The 26999-nt window shown below is 57.5% G+C and overlaps 1 protein-coding gene across 1 annotated transcript; it reads right to left on the reverse strand.

Annotated features, from left to right (window-relative positions):
• Window positions 1-2986: 2986 nt before the first annotated feature.
• Window positions 2987-21887, reverse strand: NPTXR (neuronal pentraxin receptor). Its single transcript, XM_081129665.1, has 5 exons — window positions 21288-21887; window positions 10624-10849; window positions 9364-9611; window positions 7453-7632; window positions 2987-7101 (listed from the first exon to the last, which is right to left on the reverse strand). The coding sequence occupies exons 1-5, from the start codon at window positions 21861-21863 to the stop codon at window positions 6877-6879; spliced, it is 1455 nt and encodes a 484-aa protein (XP_080985791.1). The 5' UTR covers window positions 21864-21887; the 3' UTR covers window positions 2987-6876.
• Window positions 21888-26999: the final 5112 nt, after the last annotated feature.

The following is a 26999-nucleotide window of genomic DNA, read 5'->3' on the forward strand; positions in this document are numbered from 1 at the left end:
GCTACCAAGTTGTACTTCGTAATCCCTTCACCTTCTTCTCCCAGCCCCCAACCTCCCAAGGAGAGAACGAGAGGGAGAAAGTGGCAGCAAAGATGACAGAGCCCCTGTGCAGTGGACGGTTAACTCCGTGGGCTTAGGGTGCTCCCCCCGACATCCTGGGGAAAGCACTGCGCCTGGGCCTGGGCTGGGGACGTAAGCCCTGAGCCTTTGGACATCCTGCCTGATAACACTGTCTTTGTGTACCTTGGGCCACGTCAGAGGGTTTGTGCTAACGAAGTGAAATGTAGAAAACGCCTGCTTTCATTTGTCTAGGACCCTGGGTTGTGCCGTGTCAGTTTGGCCTGTGATGGAGACCGAGAAGTTAGGGTCACTCATGTGAGTTCTCCATGCCTGACCCCAGTACAAACCCTGAACCCCAAGGCTCAGGCGAGCGTCCCTGGTTGACAGTTTTCTGTTCGTGTGTCACGCCTTGTTGCTGGGAGAATGAACTGTTGTCCTTGGGACCACACTGGGAGGAACCGCTGGAAGCTCGCTCCTGGTCCCCCAGGACTCGGTCCCATCTCCCTGTTCCTTTGCTGCTGTGAATCTGAAGCCTTTCAGTGTGACAAACTGTACCCATGCACGTAAAGGCTTTTCTGAGTTCCCGGAGTCCTTCTAGTGGATCAGCAAACCTGCGGGTGGACTTGGGGACCCTGGCCCCCCTGATTTTTTAAGAAGTCTTGCCCTGAAAGGAGGGAAGAAGTGGGTGCTGGGTGGAGGATCTTGTGCGAGGGAGTCTAGGGCAAATTGGCCTGCGGGTCAGAATGATAAAAGAGGAGAAGTTGGGAATTCAGGAGAGAGGATCTTGAGAGGGAGGGGGAGGGGGCCTCTGATAGAAGCGGGGACGGGATGGGGCCCAGCACACAGGTGCCTTCGACGGGAGCAGGAGGGAAGCCAGAGAATGTGGGGACGGCGCAGGTTTGCAGACAGACTGGTGGGGAGGTGACGGTCGCTTTGTTTCCTCAGTGGCTGTGAATAAGGGCATCCTTGAGTGTGCAGGGATGCAGTTGGAAGGCTGGGGGAGGTTTGAGGAGAAAGAGGGTCTGAATTTTAGCCATTTTGGAGCACAAACCCTCACACAAGGAAAGTGCTAAGGCTGCAGGGCAGGGAGAAGCGCCCAGGCAGATCTCAGGCGTGAATTGGAAATGAGAGTCGGCACACAGCAGAGCCCTGTGCTCCTCCGCCTCAGCGCGCAGCTGCGCAGGGAGCAGGGAGCAGGAGGCAGGGAGCAGGGAGCAGGGAGCAGGAGGCAGGGAGCAGGGAGCAGGAGGCAGGGAGCAGGGTGCAGGGTGCAGGTAGCAGGTGTGCAGGTAGCAGGTATGCAGGTAGCAGGTATGCAGGTAGCAGGTAGCACATGTGCAGGGAGCAGGTGTGCAGGGAGCAGGTATGCAGGTAGCAGGTGTGCAGGGAGCAGGTATGCAGGGAGTAGGTGTGCAGGGAGTAGGTGTGCAGGGAGCAGGTAGCAGGTATGCAGGGAGCAGGTAGCAGATGTGCAGGGAACAGGTAGCAGGTATGCAGGGAGCAGGTGTGCAGGGAGCAGGTGTGCAGGGAGCAGGTGTGCAGGGAGCAGGTAGCAGGTATGCAGGTAGCGGGGTGCAGGGAGCAGGTGTGCAGGGAGCAGGGAGCAGGTGTGCAGGGAGCAGGGAGCAGGGAGCAGGTGGGGCAGTATCAGGTGGACAGTGGGATTTAACCAGGTTGGACGTTGCCAGCTGAGGGGGACAGAGGGAGAGAGGGTGTCTGTAAGTAACTCAGCATGAGAGGATAGGCAAGGCGTAGCTGCCTGCAGCTGAATTTTGCTCAGTGGTAACTAAAAACAATATTTAAAAACAAATCTGGATTCATTCTGGAATAGAATGAAGAAAGCACACAATTTTTTTTTTTTTAAATTCTCACGTGAAGATTTTTTTCCATTGCTTTTCAGAGACAGGGGAAGGGAGGGAGGTGGGGAGAGAGAGCGAGAGACAAACATGGATGTGCGAGAGACACACCCTGCCCCAACCGGGGGCGGGGCGCGAACCCGCAACACCGGCCCTTGACCCAGAATCAACCCGGGCCCCTTGGTGTGCCGGCCAACGCTCTGACCGCTGAGCCCCACTGCCAGGGCACGACCTTTCAGGTAACTCAGTCGACTTCAGATACTCTTTTCCTATTTGAAGGGCTGCTTCCAGCGATACCCCTGGTCCTCATGGGGCTGAACCCACTCTTGCTGGTAGGTGGGACGCTTTTGGGAAAGCCTGGGAAGCCTTGTCTTGCTGGTGTGACCCCAGGGCCCCTGATTGGTGCCTTGGCAGTTCACAGGGGCTGGCTGAGGACAAGGTCCAGTGACACTATTGGTGGAGCAGGAGGGTGGAGGCTGTGTCCCTAAGATGGTGTGGACAGGGAGGGCTGGGGACCAGGTCGAGACCTCCCAGGATGGGTGGGTGCTGGCGGGGTGGGTGGGGGACTGTCAGCGAGTCCGGTTTAGAGGCCAAGCAGGTCAGGTGTCCAGGTCGACCACGGGGAGGGGAGGGTCTGAGACACGCCAGGGCCAACTGCCTCCCCCTTCTCCCATCTCCCCAGGACTCTGAGGGAGGCACCACTCTGGGGTCCAGGCAAGTGACTCAGGCAGATTGGGTCTCAGGCAACAAGTCAGGGACCTGGTTCCAAGAACTGGGGCACGAGGTGGGGATGGGGTACTGGGAATGAGGCCAAGCCCAGTTATGGGAACTGGGACACTTTCCACGTGGGACTTGTGTTCTTTACATCCTTCCTGCATGAATCCTGGGAAACGGGGCACGTCCGCACCTGGCGCCTGTCAGAACCTGTCAGACTGGGGGGAGAGGTGTTTGGGGTGAGGCTTCGGGGCACGGGGGTGGCACCTCCTGTCTTTGCCTCCTGCCCTGCCCCAAGTAGCGGCCTCCTTCCTGCCCCGCCCCCCTGGTAGCCCCAGCCTTGCAAGAAGAGCCTCAGAGTAAACATCATGTTTATTTTGAACATTCAAATTTACAAAAACAAAAAAGTGACAAAATCCACAATATGTCACACACACACACGCACGCACACACGTTGCACCTCATATCACTTTATGTACAAAATAGGGCCAGGAGGACGGGAGGGGGTGCACTAATTTCAGTGTCCAACAGCTTGACATGCTAGTCCCTGCTCAACTGGGGCCACATGAGCCTCTTCACCACCCAGCAGGGTCAGAGGTCAGAGGTCATAGGGGAGGTAGGGCTTGGGGTGGCAGGCAGCTGGGACAAAGGGGGTAAGGAAAATGATCCCATCTCTGGGAGGGGCCCCTTTCCCAGTTTGCTCAGGGCGAAGGTGCAGGGAAACAGAAAAGGGGGGGACCAGTTCTGGGGAGGGGCCACTTCATTGTGGAGAGCACACGCAGAGTCAGAAAGCTGGGTTCAGGTCTCCCGGTGCCCCAGCTGGGTGGCACTCAGGGCCACTCACCCTCTGTGGGCCCCGGTGTCCTCATGTGGGCCCCGGTGTCCTCATCTGTAAAATGAGGGCTTCAACCACCTCTAAGAGCCCTTCTGTCCAAATGTGTGGATCAAGGTCATGCACAAATGTGGCAAGGTGATCTGTCCCCTTGGGAGGTTGACGGGGGGGGGGGGGCACAACATGCCACAGAGGTGGGGAAATCTGGCAGGTAAGAGCTGTAAAGCACCTGGAGCCGGGCTTGGCCCGAAGCAGGAGTTGGAGAGATGTTTCCTCCCCCGCTGCTTGGGGCTTTCGGGAGACAGTGGCCTCTCAGCTCTCCTGGAATCTCCAGCCAGTGGAGGAGGGGTGGGCACACTGCAGAGGGATGAGTTCCCTGAAGGGACTGAGACCCTTCCCACAGCCGCACCCAAGGGGACCCTGGCCCTGGGGCCGGCCCATGCCGTGCCTCTGCCCCTCCACCTCAAACTCTGTGGGGTGATGAGGGTCAGGCACATCCCTTCAGGCCAAAACCCACTCCACAGAATGTGGGGTGACTGCTCCCTTGGGCTGAGGGGTGGGCCCTCGATGTAACCTGCCTTGTTTTAAACTCTGGGCTCCATCACTTGCTGGCTGGTTGACACTGGGCAGGTTACTTAACCTCTCTGTGCTTCAGTTTCCTCATGAGTATGAGGAAATAGTCCTGGCATTGTGAGGGTAAATGAGATGATACTGTGAGGTGTTCAGCACAGTGCCTGACACTTAAAATGATGTCACAGACACGGGCTCAGCATCGCTCTTAGACAGGAGCAGCTCAGGGGCGCAACCGAGCCCTTTCTAGACCCTCTTCCCTTGCTTTCTCGGCTATGCCTGGGAGCAGCTGAAGATCAAAGCTGGAGTCCAAACAGCAGGCACTCAGCCAATGTACGAAAGGGTGGGGACTTGGGGACTTTCATTTTCCCGGAATAGAAGTGGGGATCCAGGCCACTCACCAATGGCCCAGACTCAGAACCTGCACCCCAACATTTCCAGTTTGGTCCTGTTCCCTCTGGATGGCTGACCAGGGTGCAGCAGGTGTCTCATCACCACCGTGACAAAGCATACGGGACCTGGGATGTTCTCTGGGTGGGCTCAAGTGACCAAACGATTTCCATCACTGCTATCCTAAGACTCCTTCTTTCCCCAAGACCTCCACAAAAGCTGCTCCCTTAAAAACAAAAATAGAAACCCAATAAAGCCCAGTGTCCAGGGCCCCTGAAGTCTAAGTTCTAAATTCTGCCATCACCCCAGCAACAGCGTGTGTCACTAGGAGATACTTGACCCAGTACTTGGGCTGATGTCATTGCTGTTACCAGGGCAACCGAGATCTCGGCAGGTTCAGGCTGAAGCAGCCATTGCTTCTCCTGGGTCCTTCTAGAGGGAGTTGGGCCCGAGGTGCTGAAAGGTCTGCTTGTGCTCTGGAAATGGAAACAAGGAGCTGGGGGCTGGAGGCAAGAGTCTCAGAAAAGCCTCCGCAGTGCGGCTCTTACGCCACACTCAGGCTAAGTGGCCGTGAGAGGCAGAGGCAGGGAACAAAAAGTGAGGCAAAAGGCACCAGTGCCCACTCGAGTGAGGGAGCTTGAAGCTGCCCAGACCTGGTAGGTGACTGGCAGGGGAGGGACACTTGCATTCTCAGCTCTCCATTCCTGCCAGGGTGCCTGGGATCATGCCTCCCAGGAGGCAGGGGACGGCCAAGATGTGTTTCATGAAGGCAGATGTTCCAGTGGTCATGTTGGAAAGCATTCTCACCTCTCGGATGTCCATTCTCTAGGTGAAGGCTGGACTCAAAGACCCTCATGGGCAGGCAGTATGGTGTGGGGGAAAGAGCACTGAATAGGGAGTCAGGGCCCTGGGTTCTAGTCCAGGCTCTGCCCCATTGTGCTGGGTGATCCTGTATAAGTCATTTACCCTCTCTGTGCTCTTCCCTATCTGCACAAGTAAGGGATCAGACTGGGTGGCTTGCTCAGCTCTGACATTCCTCCACTCTTTTGGGGGAGCTGGTGAGGACCCAAGGGTGGGGACCAGGAAGCCATCAGCCCTTTGAGACACATTCAGACAAGAGTGCCAGGCTGGGGGGATCCAGAAGAGCTGGTTTTTACAGTGTGCACATGAGGTTGGTCTGCCTTGCCCCTTGCCCTTGCCTCTGACTAGAGCCAGCTGCTGACCCTGACCCATGCCTAGCCAGGTCCCATGTGCTGCCCAGTCCCAGGACCGGCCCCTGCTGTGCCCCTCAGTCACCAGGAAAGTTCTCAGGCTTGCCCTATCCTACTCACCTGAAATCATAGACCATCTCATGTTCACTCACAAATGAGGAAGGCTAGCCCAGAGAGGGCAGGGACTCACAGGAGGCCAAACAGCAGAGCTGGCTAGGAACCAGGGGCTCCTCCCTGTCATCCAACGCTCTGCACAGTACTCCATGCTTCTCCCTATTCACTCAGCTTCTTCCTTCCCCAGAGGTGCAGGGCTGTGCAGAGGGGTAGGTAATGTGGCTCTGCCAGAGCCTGGTCCCCTGGAGCACAGAACCTCTGCCTCATGCCACTCCTAGCCCAGGCCCTGTCCTGGCCACAGAGGGGGAGAAGTGACCATGCCAGCAGTGGACACAGCTGTGGGTAGGCACAGGGGTGACTATGGCCCTTTGACCTCCTGGGGTCTTGGTCCCTAACCCTCCAGGCCAGAGCTGGAAAGGGAATGTCTTGGAAATTGAGGTGGGGTTGGGATAGGCATGAAACCAACATTCAATCCACTGCACACAAAGAAACAAGGAAAGAGTTGGAAGAGAGAGGGTGTGGGTGAGGGTGGGGTGGGGGTATGGGGGGAGGGTCCCGCTGCCCTTGACTGTCAGCTGGTGGAGAGATGGAGGAGTGAGTCTGAGTCTCCTATGTCTCTGCCACCCCCTTCTCAGCTCTATAGCCTGTTGTGGCTCTGAAGGGGAAGGGGCCAGGCCTGTTGCATGGGGGACAGGGCAGTGGATGGCCTTCCCTGTCACTGAGATAGCGGGCCCTCCCCCCATACACAGCTCCATGGGGGTGCTGTTGACATCAGTGGAGTCAGATGTGGTTAATGGAACAGGGTTTGGTGAGAGTAAGAGAAGGCTGTGGTATAATGCCAGGAGGGTGGGCAGAGCCATGGGCACTGCTAACCACCCTTGCCAGGCCCTGGGCTCACCCCAGGCTTGACCTATTGAGTTGCTGGTCCCCATCCAGGCCGGATTAAAGGACAGCCATCGCAGGGCAGGGCATTCTGGAGGTGTGGGCGTAGGTGGGGGAAATAAGAGGCATGGTCAGGAGTGGAGCAGGAGGGGAGGCCAGTGTGTGGGTAGGCTGAGGAGGAATGTGCCCCCTCCTGTAAGGTCCCCAAATTGGCAGGCAAGGGAGGGGCCCTGGACGAGGTGGCCCCTCATGCCTTAGCCCTCCCCTTGCAGACATCAAAGGCAGCCTTTTTTGCACCCCCAAAGGCTTCCACCAGCTTGTCTTCCCAGGGGAGGATGTTGCCCAGCAGTGGCCCAGTACAGTTGGCAATGCCCAGGACCTGGGCAGATGTCAGGGGGTGGTCCCACAAGTTAAACTGGGCGATGTCACCCACGAAGGCCTGAGTGGCATCAAACCGGCCTCCCAGGGTATCCTGAGCCAAGAGAGCAGAGAAAAAGGAGAGAGACATGGAGTGAAGGTGCACAAAAGATAGGCAGGCAGACTCAAGAGGCAGGCCCCTGTCCCAGCTGAAGCCCCACCCCCATGGCTCTGGCTCCACCCCTAAGGCTCTAGCTCTGCCCCTAAGGTTCTAGCCCTGTGGGTAGGTGTTTGCTCTCTCTGGGTCTCAGTCTGCCACACCACCTGCAGAATGGCTGGATCGGACTGAGTGATCACTGCTGTGCTTTCAGGGTCCCTCCAAGGGCCTAGCCCCTCCTCCTCAGGTGCCCTGGGTGGGTGGGATTTCTACTTGGGCCTCAAGCCCTCATATCACCTTGAGCCTTACCTGCTCTTGGCCCAGAATAAGGATCCCATGAGGCTTGATGGGGTGCCAGGCAGCTAGGTTCTCACCGGAGCCCCGCAGCTTCCCATCCTGGTAGGCAGACCACAGGCCATCCCTTGTGGTCCAGGCGATGCAGATGTGGTGCCAGCTGTTGTCCTTCAGGCTCAGGGGCAGCTGGGCCACCTGGACACAGATCCCCCAGCCCCAAGTCAGAGGTCACAAGGCCCAAGGCTGGAGCAGTGGAGGGGGGGCAGGAGACCCTTGTCCTTCCTTCCAGAGACTGACCCAAGGCTTGGCCCTCCCCTTCTTCCCAGCCCAGTGTCTTCCCCACCACCCTTTCCTCTTTCCCCAGGACCTAAACAGCAGCTTCACTTAGGCCACGAGGGGCTCGTCGCTGTTGGTTTTCATTTGTTTCCAGGAAGTTTATTCACCCACAGGCCTGTAAGGTCACATGCGGTGGGAGCTGCATCTCCAATCCTACCTTCCCTTGAACACCTCACACAGTGCCTGGCACACAGTGTGGCTCAAAATGTACGAGCAGTGGTGGAACGCGCCTTGGACTAAGGCCGGACACTGGCATGTGGCTCTGGCTCTGCCAACCAACCCCCTGTGGGACCCAGTGGAATCTGCACCTTCCTCCCTGGCCTTGGTTTTCCTCCTCTATAAAGTAAGGAGTTGAGGCAAGGAATGGCAAGTATGCAGTCACCTCCGCCTCCTCTACCCAAGGCAGACATGGCTAATCAATCATGAGCCTGGACTCGGCCTCAGGATCCATCTCATCGCAGTCCCCTTGGAAGCCACTGCTGATTGATTAGCCTTGACCTGTGACATGCTACCTGTGGATTTGGAGCTCCCAAAGGGCTCTTTCACCTCCTAAGTTCTCTGAGATCACAATTTAATGCAACATTCTCTGAGGCCTAGTTGGTGCCAGGCCTTGTTCTGGACACTGGGGATATGAATGGTCCTAGCTGTAAATGAGCTGAGTCTGCACAAGAGGAAGGACTTCAGGGACAATATTACAAGAGAAAATAACACGAGGGCCATTTGGGAGGTACAGAGCCAATAAAGGCCCAGAGGAAGAGAGGGGTGTGGAAACAGAAGACATGGATGACAGTGCACTCTGACAGTTCCACACAAGGCAAACCAGTGTGGAGCACAGCAGGAGCGAAGGCTTAGAGGCTGGAATACAAGGGGAACTTTGAGAAGTAGCCTGTGAGGTTGGCATTCAAAGGACTCCAGGAGTTCCTGGCATGGGGCTGCCCTGTGCCCTGTCCAGGGTGCTGAATCCCTAAGCACTGAGTGCTGACCTCGAGCAAAGCCAAGGAGGGCAGCCAGGGGGTGTAGGAACGGAACATGGTTAGTAGGACCTAGATGCAGACCTTTCCAGGTCTTCTCAGGACTTCTTGGGCCACAGAAAAATTCACTGCCCCTTGGGCCCAACTCCTTTCTCTGCTCTTCCATAAAGAAGCACCTTCTGCTGAGCAGGATTCTGGTGGGTTCTGGGGGGGGGGGGGGACTCTTCATTAGGGAGGTCCTTGGATCTCTCTCCTTGTCCAAGAAAATGAGCAGGACCGGAGGCAGACACTGCCAGCCCTGCTCCTAGAGCCGGGCACTGGGGAAGTCACGGAATCTCCGAGAGCCTCACACGCCTCCCCTGTAAATGGGAGCTCCACGCTTACAGCCTCTCGGGCACGAGCCCCTCTCCAGCCAGCCCCAGGTCTGGCTTGTCACCATGTTTCCAGAGCCCAGCTGGCACACAGCAGGCATGGTGTGTGTGCTGAATACACTGAGTGAGAGAACGAAAAGGGCGCACATGTCTGGGGCCCAGCGCAGTGGGTGCTCCTGGAAGGGTGACCAGAGCTCCCAGAGGGTGACCCCTGCCCCCGTCCCTCCAGTCTGCCCACCCCCGCTGACCTTGTCGTTGATCAGCAGCTCCATGGGGTCCGGGCCTGCCTCCAGCAGCACGATCTCATTGGCCTGCCCCGGCACTGAGTAGGAGAAGGGCGTGCCCTGGCCCGCGCTGCCCGGCCTGGACCGCAGCCACATGCAGACAGTGAAGGCGTAGAGCTCGGGCAGTGCCCTCCGCACGCGGGCGTACATGTAGTTGTTGCGAATGGGGATGCTGATCTTGAAGGCGTCAGGGGGGCTGTAGGCCGAGGACCCTGAGGGGGTGGGGAAGGCAGAAATGGTGGGAGTCAGTGGACACTGATGAGGGTGGGGTGGGCAGGGCACACTCCAGAATGGGGCCTACTAGTCCCTAAGCACCTGCTATGCCTCCCTTCACCTGCTGTGCCCCTGCTATGGCCCCTTCACTCCAAAATTCACTCGCCACCTGTTTTCAAGGACCAGCTTGAGGCCCACCTCCTCCAGGAAGCCTCCTGGATTTCTTTCTCCAGAACTCCTGTCTTACATCTAAGCCAGTCCCAGCTAATTGCTCATGGTTTTCCCTGGAATCCCCAACTTGTCCATAAGTCCCTTATGGCTGGTCTCACAAGGTTTCAACGATGAAAGGTCCCTAAGAGCTTACGAGCCCTAAATCTCCTCTTCAGGTGAGGAAAATGAGGCCTGGGGGAAGGAAGCAAACTTCCAAAGTCACAGAGCAAGTCAGTGACAGCTGGGGAACCAGGGGCTAGGTCTCCTGATGCTCATACCTGTCCGCTGTCTGCTCCCTCATGTTTCTCTGACCCGCTAGCAGTGCCAGGCCCAGGTGTTAAACAAATGACGAAATTCTGGTTCACTGAAGGTGCTATTTTGTGGGGTGCTTAAATGCGTGGGCTTTGGAGTCAGACCTGGTTTGAGGTCTAGATCCACTACTCACTGGCTGTGTGACCTTGGGTAAGTCACTTGACCTCTCTGAGCTTCAGTTTCCTCATCTGTGAAATGGCAATAACACCAGTACCATCCCTTTCTGGTTTGTGAAGATTAAACCAGCTAATGTGCCAATTATTTAGCCCACTCTGAATATATAACAAGTACCAGGAAATACTAACTTACTAATAATGCTAATAATAGCCACCAATTACTCTCTTCCTCTCGTGCTTCAGCCTCCTCCCCGCTGCTCTATCTTTAGCCTCTGGAGAGCACAAAATGTTTCTCCAGTGAATCTGCTCCCTGAGAGCCCATCTGAGGACCAAGGCCTTGCCTGCTCTGCCCACTGAGGGGCCCAGGACCCACCATGTTCCAGTTCAGCTATGCGGCCCTGCAGGGTGTCCAGCTCCTTCTCCACCTCCTGCCGCTGCTGGTGGCTGCTGTGACTGAGGGCCACACGCTCCTTCTCCAGTGCCAGCACCTTGGCCAGCAGCTGCCCCTCCAGTTCTTCCATCTTGGAGTGCAGGGTGGTGGGCACCGCGGGCATAGCGGCGGGGGCAGCCGAGAAGTTCACATGGGCTGGAAGCTCCTGCTGCTCTCAGGGCAGAAAAGGGGGTGTGTGAGGTCACTCCGAGGGAGGAAGGGAAGGGACGTGGGGCTCAGAGACCCCACCACCCCTGCTGAGTGACCCTAGGCGAGCTCAGCTTCCCCATATGCAGAATGGAGCCAGCAATACCAGCTTCAGGCAACAAACTGGGTACCTGGCAGAGCATTTAAGATTAGCGTGTCAGACAGCTCAGGGTTCAAATCCAGCTTGAGAACCAACTGCTGTGTTTCCCTGAGTGAATGCCTCTACCTCTCTGAACCCCTGCTTCCTCACATGCAACACGGGCGATTGCACCTATTTAGAAGGTTTGTGGGGGTGAAGTACTAAATGCCGATGAGCAGAGCCTGTTTATTGCAATTACTGTCTGGGGCTGAGGAGCTGGAGGGACTGACACTCACTCTGCCATGCCACCCCGAGATCAGGAGCAGGTGGGCTAACCTTGACGCCCCTGTTATACCAACCTTCACTATCCAGAAGGCTCCTTCTCACTCCCCAGGGTCCTAGGAATCCTGACTCTGGTGCTGACTAAACACAATGCCTCAGTTTCCCCTTCTGTAAAATAGGGACCACTGGCCCCGCTCTGTCCATCCCCAGGATAGATGTAAGGAAGTAAAGGGTCCGTGGGCTGTAAAAGCAGAATGCAGACTGTGAGGCTTGAATACATCAGCCGACAGGGAGCTTGCTACCTCCAGAACCTTCCTTGACCACAGACGGCCCATGGAGGGCCAGGGCCAGCAACACACTGCATTCGCAGTGGCCGGACTTCCAGGAAACCTTGGGCTGAGGCAATTACTCATGGAGTGAATTCCACCTCAGTGCTGGGTGGGCCGCAGCTGGATAGCCTCGGTCCCAGCACTGCTGTCCTCAGTTTCCCTTCCACTGTGCCAAGCTTGGCACAAAGTGTACCCATCTGGATGAGTGTGTCAGGGCCATCCTTGGCACTTCACATGAGTTTACTCATGAATCCTTACAGCCACTTGTTTTTGTTGGTATTGTTAGTGTCCCCATTTCACAGATAGGGAAACTAAGGCAGAAGTCCTTTTGAATTGCCTACAACCATGGGGCTGGGCACAGCTGCCGCCTCTGGAGCCCAAGCCTTCTCTCTCTCGCAAAGTGTCCTCCCCTCTCTGAGGGAGAAGGACCTGCCAGGAGGGAGCAGGGCGCAGAGCACTATTTACACAGACACCGTTTCGAGGAGAAACCACACAGCCGAGGGAGGTGGGCTTGCAAGCTGTTCTTTTGTCAGAGTCACCAGCTCTGCCACCAACAGGAAGGCCTGGGAGGAGGTGTGCTCACTGGATCGTGTGTGGCCCCCTCCCCACCCATGTCTGAATCAGAAGAACACGACAGCCCCCCACTTTCCCATCTGTTTCGGGCGCAGGCTGTGCCGCGTGGGCTCCCAGCCAGATGCCAAGTGGGCCCCAAGCCCAAGATGGTGGGGGGGAGGATGCCATCGCCCCCACTCAGGTCCTGACAAGGCAGGAAAATGGGGGCTCGGGACCCACCGTCTGTCGTGCTGGGAGTCCGGGGTGGGGCTGGCTGTGAGTGTGTGGAGCCTTGAGGCAGAGCCCGGGGTTCTGGTCCAGCTCAGCACCAGCGGCCGGGCTCATCAGCACCGGGTAACAAGAATGCCACCAGCGGCAGCTGTTAGTGCCACGCAGGGCGCGCCAGGTCCGCACTAAGGAAGCTCTGTGCAAGCATTTCACAGCCCCCTCAGCAACCCAGAGAGATCAGGAGGCCCGCTTTACAGATGAGGGACCCGAGGCTCAGAGAGGCGAAGTCACCTGCCTAAGGTGTGAAGTGACAGCCAGAACCCCAGCCCAGGCCCTTCTGATTCCAGAACCTCTTTCCACTCTTCATCTCTACCCTGCCAGTCTGGTCTCAGGTTGTTGGTCTGCCAAGAGGGCACAGTGCTGGCTGCCCTGCCTGTGCTGAGGGCCAGCAGAAGAGGTTCTAGTGGCCATGACAAGGCTGGGAGGGTCTGGCAGGCTGTGTCACCGTGGTCTGGGGCAGATCCACAGAGGAACTAGATAGGAGGGACCTGCCTCTGCAGGGTGGCTCAGCGGCTGGGAATATGTGGGGAGGACCCAACCACCTCATTCCCAGGTGGGGATGGCTTCTTTCCTTCGGGGAGCAGGGGGAAGGTACCGGCTTTAGGGTCAGGGTCCCACCCGGTGCACAGCCCACCCCTGCCCAGGACACCATGGGCCCAGCTCCAGGGGCAGCACAGTGTGGGCCGGGTCTCCTGCCCTCCCCCATCCGGTCATCCCTCAAGCCCTCCGCAAGGCTGCCCGGGCTCACACCTGGCTCCACAAGCCCAGTGACTCTGCTATGTGAAGCCGCCATGCCTCAGCTTCCCCATCAGCAAGAATAACATCCCATGGCACTGCAGTGAGAATGAAATGAGTTAATAGCCATAATGCCCCGAGAGTGGAGGTGGCACATGAGAGCTACGTAAATGTCAGTAATTATTATTATCACGAATATACTTAAATACCTCTTGAAGGGACCAACCGTTCTCCATCTCCAACCATAAATCTTTTGGTTAACCATTATATTGAGAAAAAAAAACAAGTTACAGAAGAAGAGTTAGATACCATTTAAATAAAGTTACCAAGATTCAAAACTAGATCACGTATTTGTAAAAGCATAAAAAACGCATGGAGAGGTAAAGGCAAGTGCAGGGCAGCGGTGGCCCTCTTGGGGGTGGGCACCAGGGGCTGGGAGTGAGGGGCTCCCGGGGGCAGCAGCTGGCTGCGAGCGGTCTGGCTCTGGAGCCTGGTGGGGACCTGGGTGGTATAGTCTATACTTCACCACGCTTTTCTTTAAAAAATGGGAGAAAATCCAAAAGCAGAGTCTTCGAGGGTAGACTCTAACCCTGAATCTTCATGTAGCCTGATTTGGCCCCTTTGTCCCTCCCTAGTCCAGTGTCACCTGGGCTCCTGCTCTGGCCCTTCTCCCGGCAGCAGCAAGAGGCAGCCACCCAACTGCAAAGCCAACCACGCTCCTTAAAATCCTTCAACAATCCCGGTTCCCCACCAATAAAGTCCCTGCCCGCTGATCGCAGCCCTCGCTACCCACCCCTCAGGCTACACTCGTTCCCACTGCAAGTGCCCAGCTGCCCCAGCGCCCTCTCACCCTAGGGCCTCCTTACGTGCTGCTCCTTCAGCCAAGAGCATTCCTCCCGCCTCCACCCCACCTTCTCCGGTCAGCGCCCGCTCGGCCTCCAGATGGCTGCTTCCATGACGCCTGAGCTAAGATGCTCCAGGGAAGAGGGATGCTTTTCTGAGGGACTGCAGAGTACTCACTCACTCATTCACTAACTCATCCATCCGTCCATCCATCCATCCATCATCCGTCCGTCCGTCCGTCCATCCATCATCCATCCACCCATCCATCCATCCATCCATCCATCCATCCATCCATCCATCCATCCATCCATCCATCATCCGTCCGTCCGTCCATCCATCATCCATCCATCCATCCATCCATCCATCCATCCATCCATCCATCCATCATCCGTCCGTCCATCCATCCATCATCCATCCATCATCCATCCATCATCCATCCATCCATCCATCCATCCATCATCCGTCCGTCCGTCCGTCCGTCCGTCCATCCATCCATCCATCCGTCCGTCCGTCCATCCGACAACACATGCTGGGGTAACAGTGTGTCAAGTACAGGCACGGCCCTCATGCCACACAGGCCTGTGCCATTTCCAGGTTGCCTGCTCACTAGATCTGTGGCCCCGGGCAAGCCGCTCAACTCCTGTGACCCTCAGTTTCCTCAACTGCAAAATGGGCATAACAATAGTATCTGCGTTTCGGGATATAAGTAGTGACAAAATGAAAGCACATATGTAAAGTGGCATATAATAAGTGGCTGATAAGTGGTCACGACCATTATTATCATCAGTCGCTATTCTTGGGAGGCAGGAGAGCACAGGGACCAGTAACTGTGCGGGTCTGGGCCTGAGGCCAGACTGCAGTCCCAACTGAGTGATGGGGGAAGGTTCTTTTTTTTTTTCCCCCCTGATTTTTTTTTTTTTTTTTTTTAAATTTTGGAGAGGAAGGGAGAGGGAGAGAGAGAAACATCGATGTGAGAGCGAAACATTGATTGGCTGCCTCCCGGGCATGTACCCTGACAGGGAACTGAACCAGCAACCTTTCAGTGCACTGAACAGCGCTCAACCCACTGAGCCACACCGGCCAGGGCCTGGGCAAGGTTCTTAACCTCTGTGAGCCTTCGTTTCCTCATCTGAGAAACAGGGGTAGGAATAGAGCCGTGGTTTCCGTGGGACTAAATTTTAAGGCCCTTAGGACAGGCTGGCGTAGAGGGCGCGCTCGGCCCCCTGCCTCTCGTAGTGCCAGCGCTGTGCTCCAGGGGGTCGAGGCGACTCGGGGCAGGACTCGGCCTGGCCTGAACTGTTCCCCGCCTTGCTCTCCGGGAGCCAGACTGGCTAACCCGGGCGGGGAAGGAGCAGGAGAGGGGGTGCTGGAGCCAGACTGCTCTTCGGTCCGGTCCCGACGCCAGTCTGGAGCTGTAAGGAAAGAAGGCAGCCCTGGCCGGTGCTGCTCAGCGTCAGAGCGGCAGCCAGCGCGCTGAAGGGTCGTGGCTTTGACTCCTGGTCAAGGGCGAGTGCCTGGGTTTCAGGTTCGATCCCTATCCCTGGTCAGGGCCTGTGTGGGAGGCAAATAATCAGTGTGTGTCTCTCATATTGATGTTTCTCTCTCTCGCCCTCTCTTCAACTCTCTCTAAAATCAATGAAAAAATATTCTTGGGTGAAGATTAATGCCAAAAATAAATAATAAGACAAATGGGCCTCTGTACACCAGGGTGCCAAGCTGGGGTGCGTGGGGAGGGAGATGGGGTGGGAAGATGGGGAGAAGGCTCCCTGGAGGTGTGTCCATGCGTCCTCGTGGGCTCTGAGCTCCGAGGCCCCGGAGTAAGTATAGGACACCCCCACCCCAGACACCCTCGCCGGCCCCTTCAAGTCCCTGAGAAGCTGCCGTGTTGAGAAGGCCACAGAAGTCCCTCTCAGGGGCTGCCTGCCCACACACCTTCTGGGCCCTGGTCAAAATCTGCAGCTAAGACTGAGGGCCCTACCCTCAGCCCATTTTAATAGAAAATCCTGGCTGTGGTCTTTGCTCAGCTTCTGCTGTGTGGCCTTGAGCAAGTCACTTGGCCTCTCTGAACCTCAGCTTCCCCTGAGTCAAATGAGGGGTGTGTGGGGGCAGGTAAGTGCTTCCACTTTGGGGTGGTTGCTGCAATCCCTGCTCGCAGAGCGGGGAAAATGCACCCAAGTTTGTCCTGGGGAAACCCCACCTTACTCTCGTTCACTGAGGAGAGCCAACCCCTGACCTCGGCCCACCTCCCACCGGCAGGGACATCACAAAATGGCCAATATACATAGAAAAGGTGCTCAATTTCATGAGTCATCAGAGAAATACAAGTTAAAATCACAGCAAGTGCACTTACACGCCCACCAGGACGGGGAGCATCTCTGAAATGACCATACCCAGGTTGGCAAGATGCACACGCAGGTGGGCGTGCAGGCGCTCACAGCCACTTCGGAAAAGTGTTTTGCAGCACGCACCTCCTAATGCTAAATATATGCCTCTCCTGGGGCCCAGGCATCCCACTCCTGGGGATGTAGCCAGGAGAAATGAGGGCTTATAGCCACCAAAATATACCACAAGGACCAGAAACAACCCAAACAACCCAAACCAGAAACAACCCAAACGTCCATCTGTAAGAGGAATGGGTAAGTCAAGGAAGGAATGTCCATACACAGAAACACTACACAGCACTGAAAAATAACTGACCACCGACACACACACCTCGATCCAATGTCAGCCACAATGAAAATGGAAATACCAGACACAAAGTGATACAGCTGCCGAGTCCATCTGAATGCCGTCCAAACAGGGACAAAACGGATATGTGGTGGCAGAAGCAGAGTCGTGGTACCTTTGGGGAAGTATAGACTTTGGGGGTCACAGAGGAGCTTGCTGGGACACTGGAAATGGTCTGATTCTTGATCTGGGTGGAACTTTCATGGGTGTCTCCATACATAAATTTTCACTGAGCTGTGCACTTAAGATTTGTGTCTTTTATAAGTAAGATATAAGCTCTTGCATATCTTGAATGTAGGATATACCTAAAAAGATCAAAAAGTGCAAAAGGGAAGGCCCTGCTCACCACCCAAGCAGCTCCTGCCGGCCTCAGAACAGCAGGTCTCCTCTCCTGACTGCAGGCCTGCCAGGGATGAAAGGCCTCAGGTCACAGAATGATAAAGCAAGAGGGGTCCTGCCCACCCCTCCCATTTGACAGATGGGGAAACTGAGGGTCAAAGAGAAGAAGAAATTGTCTGAGGTGACTGTGAACAGGTGGCAGAGCTGGGGCTTAAAGCACGAGGTTTCTTGCTAGAAACGAGGCAACCAGCTTGATAGGCGGGGCGAAGGATGTGGTTTATGTCAAGGAATTGCTGCTGAAATCAACCTTGAAGTTTCATTTTATAGGTAAATTAGTGCAAAAATGCAACACTGGAACATGTATACATGGCCGGGTGCCACAGAAATGGCCCAACCCTTCAGGAAAGTGGTTCTTGGCCACAGCCATAAGAAGTCAATATCCTGACCCAGTAATGCCACTCCTGGGAATTCAGCCTGAAGAAATAATTCAACAGACTTAAAAAGAAGAAAACCCAACTATCTGCTTGGAATTGATCCTGCAATGAGCATCTAGAAGAAAAATAATTAGAAACAACCTACATCTCCAGCAACGAGAGATGCTCAGGGGCCTGATGGATGGCAGAGCCAGCGATGGGCCCCAGGATATTGTGGCCGTCATTACATGGTAATTCCCAGTGCTGGCAGCCAGGGGACAAAGTCTACAATTGGACAAAGGACCAAAAGGAAGCTGCGAAAACAAATAAAATGGTGGAATTAAATGTGATCCCCCCTGCCCCCCCCCCCCCCCCCCCCCCCGCTCCAAACCACACAACCTTTTTCAATTAGCAGCAGCAGTAACAACAAAAATAAAAACATGGAAAAGAAGACACACAATTTGTCCTAAGCCCTCAAACATGGCTCCCGCTTGAGGCCTGGGGAGAGAGGCTGGGCCAGTGTGACTTTCCCTTCCCTCTGGTAGTTGGCCCGGTGGGGTGGGGAAGCGGGTGATGCAGAAATGTGCCAGGTGAGGATGGGCAGGGGTGTGCTGAAGATTATGGGAGCACAGGTGGGTTAGGAAGTGGACAGTGTGATCAGGGAGGGCCTCTGGGAGGAGGTGTCCTCAGGACACTCTTAAGCGATAAGGATGGATACGCTGGGGGGTATCTAGGCAGAGGCAAGAAACTACTGGGAGACAGGCCGGATCCCAAATGGCAGTCTGGAAGCAGGCTGAGGAGTTGGCACCACAGGGGATCCCCATGGTGGCCTTAAAGACGATCCCTGGGGCGGCCTGAAGGAGGATGGGTGGAAGGGTGTGCCTGGGGGGGGGGGGGGAGACCAGTGAGAGGCTGTTGCAAGTGTCCACAGAGAGATGAGAGCAAGTGGAAGGAGGAGGGAGGGGAGGAACCAAGCATGGCTTCTCAGAGCACATCTGAGAGGCAGAGGACCTGAGTTCAGGTTTGGACACGGTGAGGGTAGGGGGCTGGTGGGACATGCAGAGGGAGGTGCTCAGGAAGCAGTTGGATCTATTGGTCTGGAGCTCAGGAGAGGAGCCTGGGCTGGAAGTGAAGCTGGTTTGGGGCGCCACAGTGGGGCGGATGTTGGAAGGCTCTGGGTGTGGCTGAGGTCACCCCGGGGAAGTGAGATGAGAGCCAGGAGAGGCGCAAACGTTAAAGGAGGACCCCAGAAAGGGGACAGAGGGACGAGAGGCAGGTGAGATGTGTCTAGAAGCCCAGGGCATGGGGGTTCACATTAATTCCACCATTTTATTTGGCAGATCATAGGAGAAAACGACCACAGGGGTCAGACATCGGAGAGGGGTCCAGCAAGATGAGGGCTGAAAGGTTCTGTTCAATTTGTCAACTTCAGTGATGCCACCACGAGCACGTTCAGTGCGCCATGGTGGCGGGGAGAGGAGTGGTGAGAAAGCAGACCCTGAACATCTGGGGCCATCCTTCTGAGGCTGTTGGATGGAAAGGGAACAGAGAAACTAGACTGTCTAACAGGTGGATGGAGTCCAGCTGAGACCAATAGTCTGACTCCATGTCTGTTGGGCTGCAGACCCCAGCTCCTCCCAGAGACCCCAAAGAGACTGGCTCTGGCCACAGCCAGGCTCAGAAGGCAGGTCTGGCGTGCAGGCGGCCCCCGCCTTTCTCTCTCCATGGCCACTGCACTCAGAAAGCAGGAGGGGTGTGGTAGGGAGACCAGAGCTGCCCCAACCCGAGAGGCGGGCCTGATGCCAAATCCCAGCCGCCAGGACAGTCCCAGCCTCAGCAGGCTGAGCGGAGAGCCCGCCCGGCCAAATGCGCAGGTGCTGAGGGAACAGGTCCAGGGCAAGCCCGGCCCTGCCAGCCCCAGACATGGGAGGAACCACGGTGCCATCTGGGTGCGGGGGCTGGGGCTAGGGCAGGCAAGAGGAAGTTATTTGAAAACCAAATCTTTTCCTTTTTTACATTAATAAAAGCTATTTGTAAAAGGAGGGTTTGTTCCCATTTTTATTTTTGGCTATTTAAAAACTGAGTAATGTGATAGCTTAGTGCTAAAAACAGCAATCACTCAACCTGATTGAGCATACCTGGGAGCAGGTGGCCTGGAAGTTTATTATTATATTATTATTGTTATTATTCCTGCCCTTGGCTCTCATCCTAGAAATCCCCCAGAGCTGGAGTGGGAAAAGGGGATGCTGGCCTGGCAGGCAAGACCCCCTGGGCTTTCCCCCTGCCTCTGTCGCTCACCTTAGGAGGCCTCTGAGACCCAAGTGTCTCACCTGTAAGATGAGAGGGTTGTCGGTGACAGCTCTCTGGCTGCGCTCGGACACCCTGTGGGTAGGTGCTGACACCAGCACAGACTTTCTGGAGGGTCAGTGACTGGTCCATGGGCATGGCCAACCTTCCACCTGGCACGCCTGTGCTGCTGAGCCAGAGATTTAACTGAGAGAGCCATGGGAGGGGGGTCCCTGCATTTCCTTCCTTCTAGCCTCTCTCCTCTCTGCCTTTACCAGCTGCACTTGGTTTGGAGGGAGGTACAAAGGGCACAGCCGGTGCTTCCCCTCTCTCTCCCTTTCTCTCCCAGATCCAATTCTGTTGCTAATGCCTTTTCTGCAGTCTGGAAATTGTGAATGGCTGGGGGTGGTCAGTGTCTCCCGGGTGCCGGTCCTTCCTAATCTGTCCAGTTCCCCCTTCTGGAGGCCCTACATTAGGTTCTCATAGGGAGGTAGGGGTGGGGCAATTTCAAAGGAGAAATGACTGGCCCAGGACCACAGGGCCGCCAAGAGTGGAGGACTGGGTCAGACCTCTTGCCTGACTCCCCGTCCGAGCCAGAAATGTCTGAAAAAGGTGAGTGGGAGAGGAGGAACCCTGGGTGGAGCCCTATATTCCCCACCCAGTCCCCACCCCGGAGCTGCCCGCTTCCAGGTATCCCGGCCGGGAGGGCGCCATCTCAGCTCCTGCCCTTAGGTCCGGTGGGGGGTAGGGGGGTGGGAGGTGGTGAGGGGCACACGGGTTTGGCTTATGGGACACTTTGTTCCACCCTCTTTGGCAGGAGAGGGGCACTCCCAGTCCCCTGGGCACCGCATCCTATCCCCTGACCCTGGAGAGTGAGTGTGGGGCTGGTGCTGCTCTGGGGAGGTCTGAAAGAAGAAAACGAAACGGACATTTAATGGGGTCCTGGTAAGTGCCAAGCATTTTTACCACCTCCGTTTCAATCAGTCCTGAGTACTAGTGGGCACTGTTGTACCCACTTTTCAGATACGGAAGCTGAGTCTTAGCAAGTGCTGGAGGAGAACCGACGGGCAGCGAGCCTTTCCCGCGCCTGTGGGCACCAGCCTCCACCCCGCGCGCCCCGCGGGAACCCTCCTTCATCCCCTGTAGCAGGTGGGAGGTGGGAGGATCGAACGCCCGCCGGCGCCCCCCCCCGGGTCTCGGCGGCCCCCGGTCTCCGCGCGGCGGCCCAGGCCCGGTCCCCGGACGCCCGGCAGCGCCCCCCCCCGGGTCTCGGCGGCCCCCGGTCTCCGCGCGGCGGCCCAGGCCGGGTCCCCGGACGCCCGGCGGCGCCCCCCCCCGGGTCTCGGCGGCCCCCGGTCTCCGCGCGGCGGCCCAGGCCCGGTCCCCGGACGCCCGGCGGCGCCCCCCCCCGGGTCTCGGCGGCCCCCCGGTCTCGGCGCGGCGGCCCAGGCCCGGTCCCCGGACGCCCGGCGGCGGCCCCTCCCACCGGCCCGGCCCCCGACGGCGCGGCGCGGGGCGGGCGCTCACCTCGATGCGGTCGATGCGGTCCCGGAGCGCGCGCACCGCGTCCTCCAGCTCGAGGAAGAGCGCGGGCGAGTCCCAGGGCCCGTCGGCCATGGCGTCGCGGCGGGGCCCGGCGTCCTGGAGGCCGCGCGGCAGGCCGCTCTCGCAGCGGCCCAGCTTGCCCGTGAGCTCGCGGATGGTGTCCTGGTCGGCGCGGATGCGCGCCTCCTGCTGCAGCGCCGTCTGGCGCAGCTGGTCGGCCGTGCTCTGCAGCAGCAGCAGCTCCTCGCGCTCGCCCGGCGCCGCGTCCCCCTGCTGGTCCCCCGACGGGCAGGCGGCGGCCAGCGGCGTGCACAGGAAGCGGCTGAAGAGGGGCACGGGCGGCAGCGGGTGCGCGCTGGCCGCCGGCGCCCCGGGCAGCGCGGGGGGCCCGGCCGAGCCGCCCGCGCCGTGCAGGGCGCTCAGGCTGCGCTGCGGGCCGGGGGACTCGGCGGCGGTGCCCGAGGCGTTGTCGGTGCCCCCGGGCAGCGCCCGCGCCCGGCTGGCCGCCAGGGGCACGCTGGCGATGATGCAGATGACGGCACCGAGGAACGCCAGCATGCCCGCGGCCAGCAGCACGGCCAGGAACTTCAGCGTGAGGCGGGCGGCGGGGCTCCCGAGGCCCCGGCAGGCGCGGCGGCGGGGTCGGGGCGCGGGGCCCGGGAGCGCGGGGCCGAGCGGGGCCGGAGAGGGAGCGGCGGAGCCGGAGCCGGAGCCGGAGCCGTTGCCGCGGCCGCTGCTGCCGCCGTTCTGAGCCCCGGCGCGCGAGGAGCAGGCTGCGGGGAGGGGGGCGGGCGCGGCGGTTCCGCCCCGCGGGCTCCCGGGGGCCGGCCCTAGCCCAGCCCCGCACCCGTTGCGCGCCGGGCGGGGAGGTGGGGGCGCCGCCCGGGATGCGGCGGGAGGCGGGTGGCGGCACTGAGAGCTTTATCCCGCCTGGGTCACAGAGGGTGGCGACTCGGTGGCCGCGTGGCGGGACTCCTGGGTGACCCCCACCCCGCCCCTCAGTGCTCTGGCCCCCTCCCCAACCGGGAATGCCGACAGCGACCTTGCGGGGAGCTCCCCCCGCCGCCCCGGGTCACGGTCTGTGCTGAGCAAGCCGCAGCCTCGGTCCCAGTTAAGCCTCACGTGGACATGCTCATAGTACCACTGTGGAAACTGAGGCCCACTGATCACACAGCTAGTAGGCGCTGGAGCAGCATTTGGGCTCAGGCACGTCAGGCTGGACCCAGACTATGGGATGGCGCTGGGGTGGGGGTGGGGAGAGGAAGAAAAGAGGCCAGTGTTGGGGGCAGGGGACTGGAGATTTTGACCTAATCTTTATTCATATTATGGCCACCTGCCTGTGACTTCCCATCCCCAACCTCCTGAAGGAGCAGAGTTCACTGCCCTGCACCCCCATAAAAAATCTCCCTGTGATCTCAAAGGGTAGCAGAAGTTCTTCCTCCAACTCTAGGGGGGTGCAGGCCATCAAAAGAGAAGGCCCCTCTCCTTGGTGCAATCCCTATTAGGATGGCAAACCATGGTGGGCATGTGGGCCGCAGGGGAAGGAACAGCACGAATGGGAGTGGGGTGTGGTGTGGGGGTGGTGGAGGAGCCTTTTACTTCCTCCTGTCAAAAATGTCTATATATATTTTGTTGCAAATTAACGTTGCAATTAAAACTTTGGAAAAAAAGTCTACCATCCTTCACAATCCAGCTCCCTCCAGCTCCAGTTTTCCATGAGGCATTTCCTGACCAAAGTGGGTTGCAGGACTGGAAGGGCGCTCAGAGGGCTGTGGATGTTCACACTACATCCTAGGAGAGAGGAGAGGGGCTGCGACTCATGGGAGTCACTGGCCAAGGCCACACCCAGACCTGTCTCCCTTCCAAGCCCACATTCTTGACTTGAAAGGAGGTTCATACTGGGGCTCTGGACCCCATGGCTACTGTGTGGGCTCTGCACAGTGCTGCTGGTGAGGAGAGACCAGAACATCTCTCAGGAGGCAACAGCCCCGGGGGGCCAGCTAGGAGCCATTAACCCTCCAGGTGAAAGCAATGGGGCTTGGAGGTCATGATGATGGAGAGAATTTGATGGATTGTGGATTGACTTTAGACGTAGGTTTGTCAGTTGGGTCCAGGAAGCAGACACTGAGATGGGATTCGGCGTGCAAGTGGTTGACTGGGGGCTAAGGCCTGTGAAAGATAAAAGGGCAGGAGGAAGGACTGGGCAGGGAGAGCCTCAGACCTCCATGCAGATCTGACCAAATCTTGGCTGACCCAACAGGGAGCTCTGGGGCCAAGAACGTCTACTAGGGACGTCTTACTGGGCACAAGTGCCCAGTCCCTAGTACATTTTCATGCTCAGCTACCCCCGAAGAAGGTGGCTTCAGCTCAAAAGCTGGGGTGATGTCGACATAGAAACCTGCACACAGATGTTTTTAGCACCTGGATTCATAATTGCCAAAACTTGGAAGCAACCACGATGTCTGTCAGTAGGTGAATGGATAAACTGGGACATCCAGACAATGGAATATTATTCAGCGTTAGAAAGAAATGAGCTATCAGTCATGAAAAGACATGGAGGAAACGGAAATCCATATTACTAAGTGAAAGAAGCCAATCTGAAAAGGCTACATGCTGTATGGTTTCAACTATATGACATTCTGGAAAAGGCAAAACCATGGAGACGGTAAAAAGATCAGTGGTTGCCAGGGGTTGTGGAGGGAGGGAAGGGTGAAGAGGCAGAGCACAGACGGTTTTCAGGGCAGTGAAACTATTCTGTATGATACCATAATGGTAGATATATGTCATTACACGTTAGTCCAAACCCATAGAATGTACACCAGGAATGAGCCCCAGTGTAAACTATGGATTTTGGGTGACCATGATGTGTCAGTGTAGATTCGTCGATTGTAGCAAATGTACACCCCGATCTGGGAGGCTGATAGTGGAGGAGGCTGTGCAATCTCCGTACCTTTTGCTCAACATTGCTGTGAACCTAAAAGTGCTCTAAAGGCTAACAAAAATTGCGATGGGTCCTGAAGGCCCTGCAGCCGGAGGGAGCCTACCGACTGCACCATGTGCAGCAGAGCAGCAAGCTGGTCCTTGAAGGGGGAGCTGATCCGTGCCCCTTCTGGGCTGCCACGGTCCACCCCTTGCTCCGTGAAGATCCACCTCTCCACGCGCCGTCAGGGAGCAGCTCCTCCATGGTCCCCCTGGGCCTCTCCTCCTGAGGGCACAGTTCAAAGTGGGAGCTAGTAGGATGAAGCACAGTCCCTGTCACTGCAGTTGGTCTCGGTGCACTTGAGATCTTGCTTTCAAGCCTGTGATGTCAGTTTGGCTCAAATAAACTCATTTTAAAAAAAGAGAGAGAAAGAAAATGGGGTTATGGGCCCTACTTCACGGGATTGAAATGAGACTTAGATGAGACCAGGTGAGGTGTGCTATGTAAGGCCTCTCGGGCACTCGGGGGCACGAACAATCCTTACCACGCCACTCTGTGTCCCAGGCACGGTGCGGTGTCTAGCACTTGGTCGGTGCCCAATACGTGCTCCCGCTCCCTTACTAGACTAGCGGGCTGGCAGGTTAGCGTGCTGGTCGCTGGTACTAGCATGTCCCAGGTGCTCGGTACACGTTCATTTCCTCCTTTCGCGTCTTTTATTCTGCAGGTGCCCACAGTGCCTTCCTCCACAGCTGCTCTGTCCTTTCGCTGTCCCCTCCCACCCCGTTTCTGAGCAGAATTGGGGCATCACCCAGACCAAGGCCCCTGTAAGTGTTCCATCAGCACACCCCAGCCTGGGGCCCTGCAAGGGGAAGCAGGGCTCAGGTGGGGCCCAGGAATGTTTGCGAGTCAGCAGCGGATGGGATGCGGGTGAGGAGCGGGACCAGCGGGCGGGGCAGAAGCTGGAGAAGAGAGAGGGCTCCTCCCTGGGGAAGCCCAGAGATTTCCACCCAGGGTTTCTGCGGCCCTGGAAGCAGCAGCAGCAGCCAGCCCCGCTCACAGGCTCGGGCAGGAAGCAGGGACATCTGTTCCCAGCTCAGGGGTGGCAGAAGACCAAGGAGGGAACGGGTGTCCTCCTTGCGGGGGGCCTGGGAGTTGGCTGAGTGTGCGGGCGAGCGCAGGCCCAGCCGGGACGGCCGGGGAGTGGCCGCCTAATAAGCTTCGTTGGCTTTGAGCGGCTGTCGGGGGGCCGGGGCTCTCGCTGTCTCCTGGCACCGGGGCAGCTCGGGTCCTCCTGTCGCCCGCTGTTCCTCCCCGCACCTTTCACTCTGCCAGATGCTCCCCTGTGGCAACCCCGGAGCCCCACATCGCCATCGGTGTTTCACAGGGATAAAAAGGAAACTGAGCGAGGCAGGGATTTGCCAGGTCCTGTGGTCAGTGGGTGCACACCTGGGGCCGGGACTCAGAAGCTTTCAGATTCCACGTCGCATGTTCCCACTCCCTGCCCGATGAGAGGACGGCCGGGTTCATCCTGGACCTTCCCTTTGCCCTGGGCTCAGCCCACCCTTCTCCAGGCCCTTCCTCAATCCCAGGGTCCCCCTAAACCCAGTGGCCACTGCAGCCTCCAACCTGCCCTCACCCAGCGTCCATTGCACTGATCTGTAACTTCCCCGCAAGTCCGAGAACTTGAGGTGTGGCATCGCGCCTGCCTCCTCCTGTCTTGGCCACCAGCACTCAGTGTGTGTTTGCTTTATGCGTGACAGAGCCTAAGGGATGGCCATCTCTCCAGCTCCTCTAGAAGAGGCAGTTTTATTTTTTAAAGAATAGTTTATTGATTTTTCTAGAGAGACAAGAAGGGAGAGGGAGAGAGAGAGAAACATCGGTGTGAGAGCCGTCGATCGGCTGTCTCCTGCACTCCCCCTACCCTGGATGGAGCCAGCGACCTGGGCATGTACCCTTGACCGGGAATTGAACTGGCAAACCCCTGGTGAATGGGGAGATGGCCAGCCAATTGAGCCACAGCAAAGTGGCGGTTTTCTGATGACCCCCAGGATTCTGCAGACACTGCACTTGGGAGGCAGAGAAGCTGTTTTAGGGCTCTGGGAGCCTTCCTTCCTTGGTCTGTAAAATAGGTATGGACAGCCCGGTGCTGCCTGTGATATGATGAAAGGCCTATGAAAGAGAAAAGGTCCCCTTTCGAAGGAGAACAGGGAAGGTAGACACAGAGTGAGGGCAGAGGTTTGCGATGAGGTTAGAGGCAAGGGGCTTACCTGGAGCTTATCTGGGTAGCCATTCAGCTGTGGCCGTCGAGGAACCAAGGGCACCTGGCAGATCCTCCTCAAATACCATGTATTTCCTGATCTGGCTCAAGCACCCCCGGTGACCCCTAGAGGAGGTGGGGGGCAGGTTGGGGAGACTCTCAGAGGCTGGAAGAAGAGACCAGGTAGGGTGGCGGTTCTGTCGGCGGGAGCCCTCTCTGCTCCTGCCCGCTGAGCCTGCCAGCTCTCTCCCCTTGGACCACCTTGGGGTGGGTCCGGGCTTGGGTCTCTCTGTCAGTGAAGTTTGCCTGCCACCAGCATCAGCTGCTGCCACCAGCGAATGATCCCCACAGGCTGTTTCTTTTTCAGATGCAGAAACTGAGAAGCAGGGGGGGAAAGGGACTTGCCCGGGATTAGACAGCAAGGAGGCTTTTGGTAGCACTGATGAACGCTGGCACTGAGATGGTTTAGCATGCCCCAAGCGCTCTGTGTGTAATCATGTAAAGCCCCACAAGCCCC

Source organism: Miniopterus schreibersii (assembly GCF_964146895.1).
Source record: "Miniopterus schreibersii genome assembly, chromosome: 2".
In the NCBI taxonomy this organism is placed as follows: domain Eukaryota; kingdom Metazoa; phylum Chordata; class Mammalia; order Chiroptera; family Miniopteridae; genus Miniopterus; species Miniopterus schreibersii.

Excerpts from the sequence above, each read along its gene's own strand:
- NPTXR (XM_081129665.1), bottom strand. The coding sequence starts at position 21,863 with ATGCTGGCGTTCCTCGGTGCCGTCATCTGCATCATCGCCAGCGTGCCC. Across the intron at positions 7,633-9,363 it reads AGCTGCTGATCAACGACAAG|GTGGCCCAGCTGCCCCTGAG; the intron begins GTCAGCGGGGGT and ends ATCTGTGTCCAG. Across the intron at positions 7,102-7,452 it reads TTATTCTGGGCCAAGAGCAG|GATACCCTGGGAGGCCGGTT; the intron begins GTAAGGCTCAAG and ends CTCTTGGCTCAG.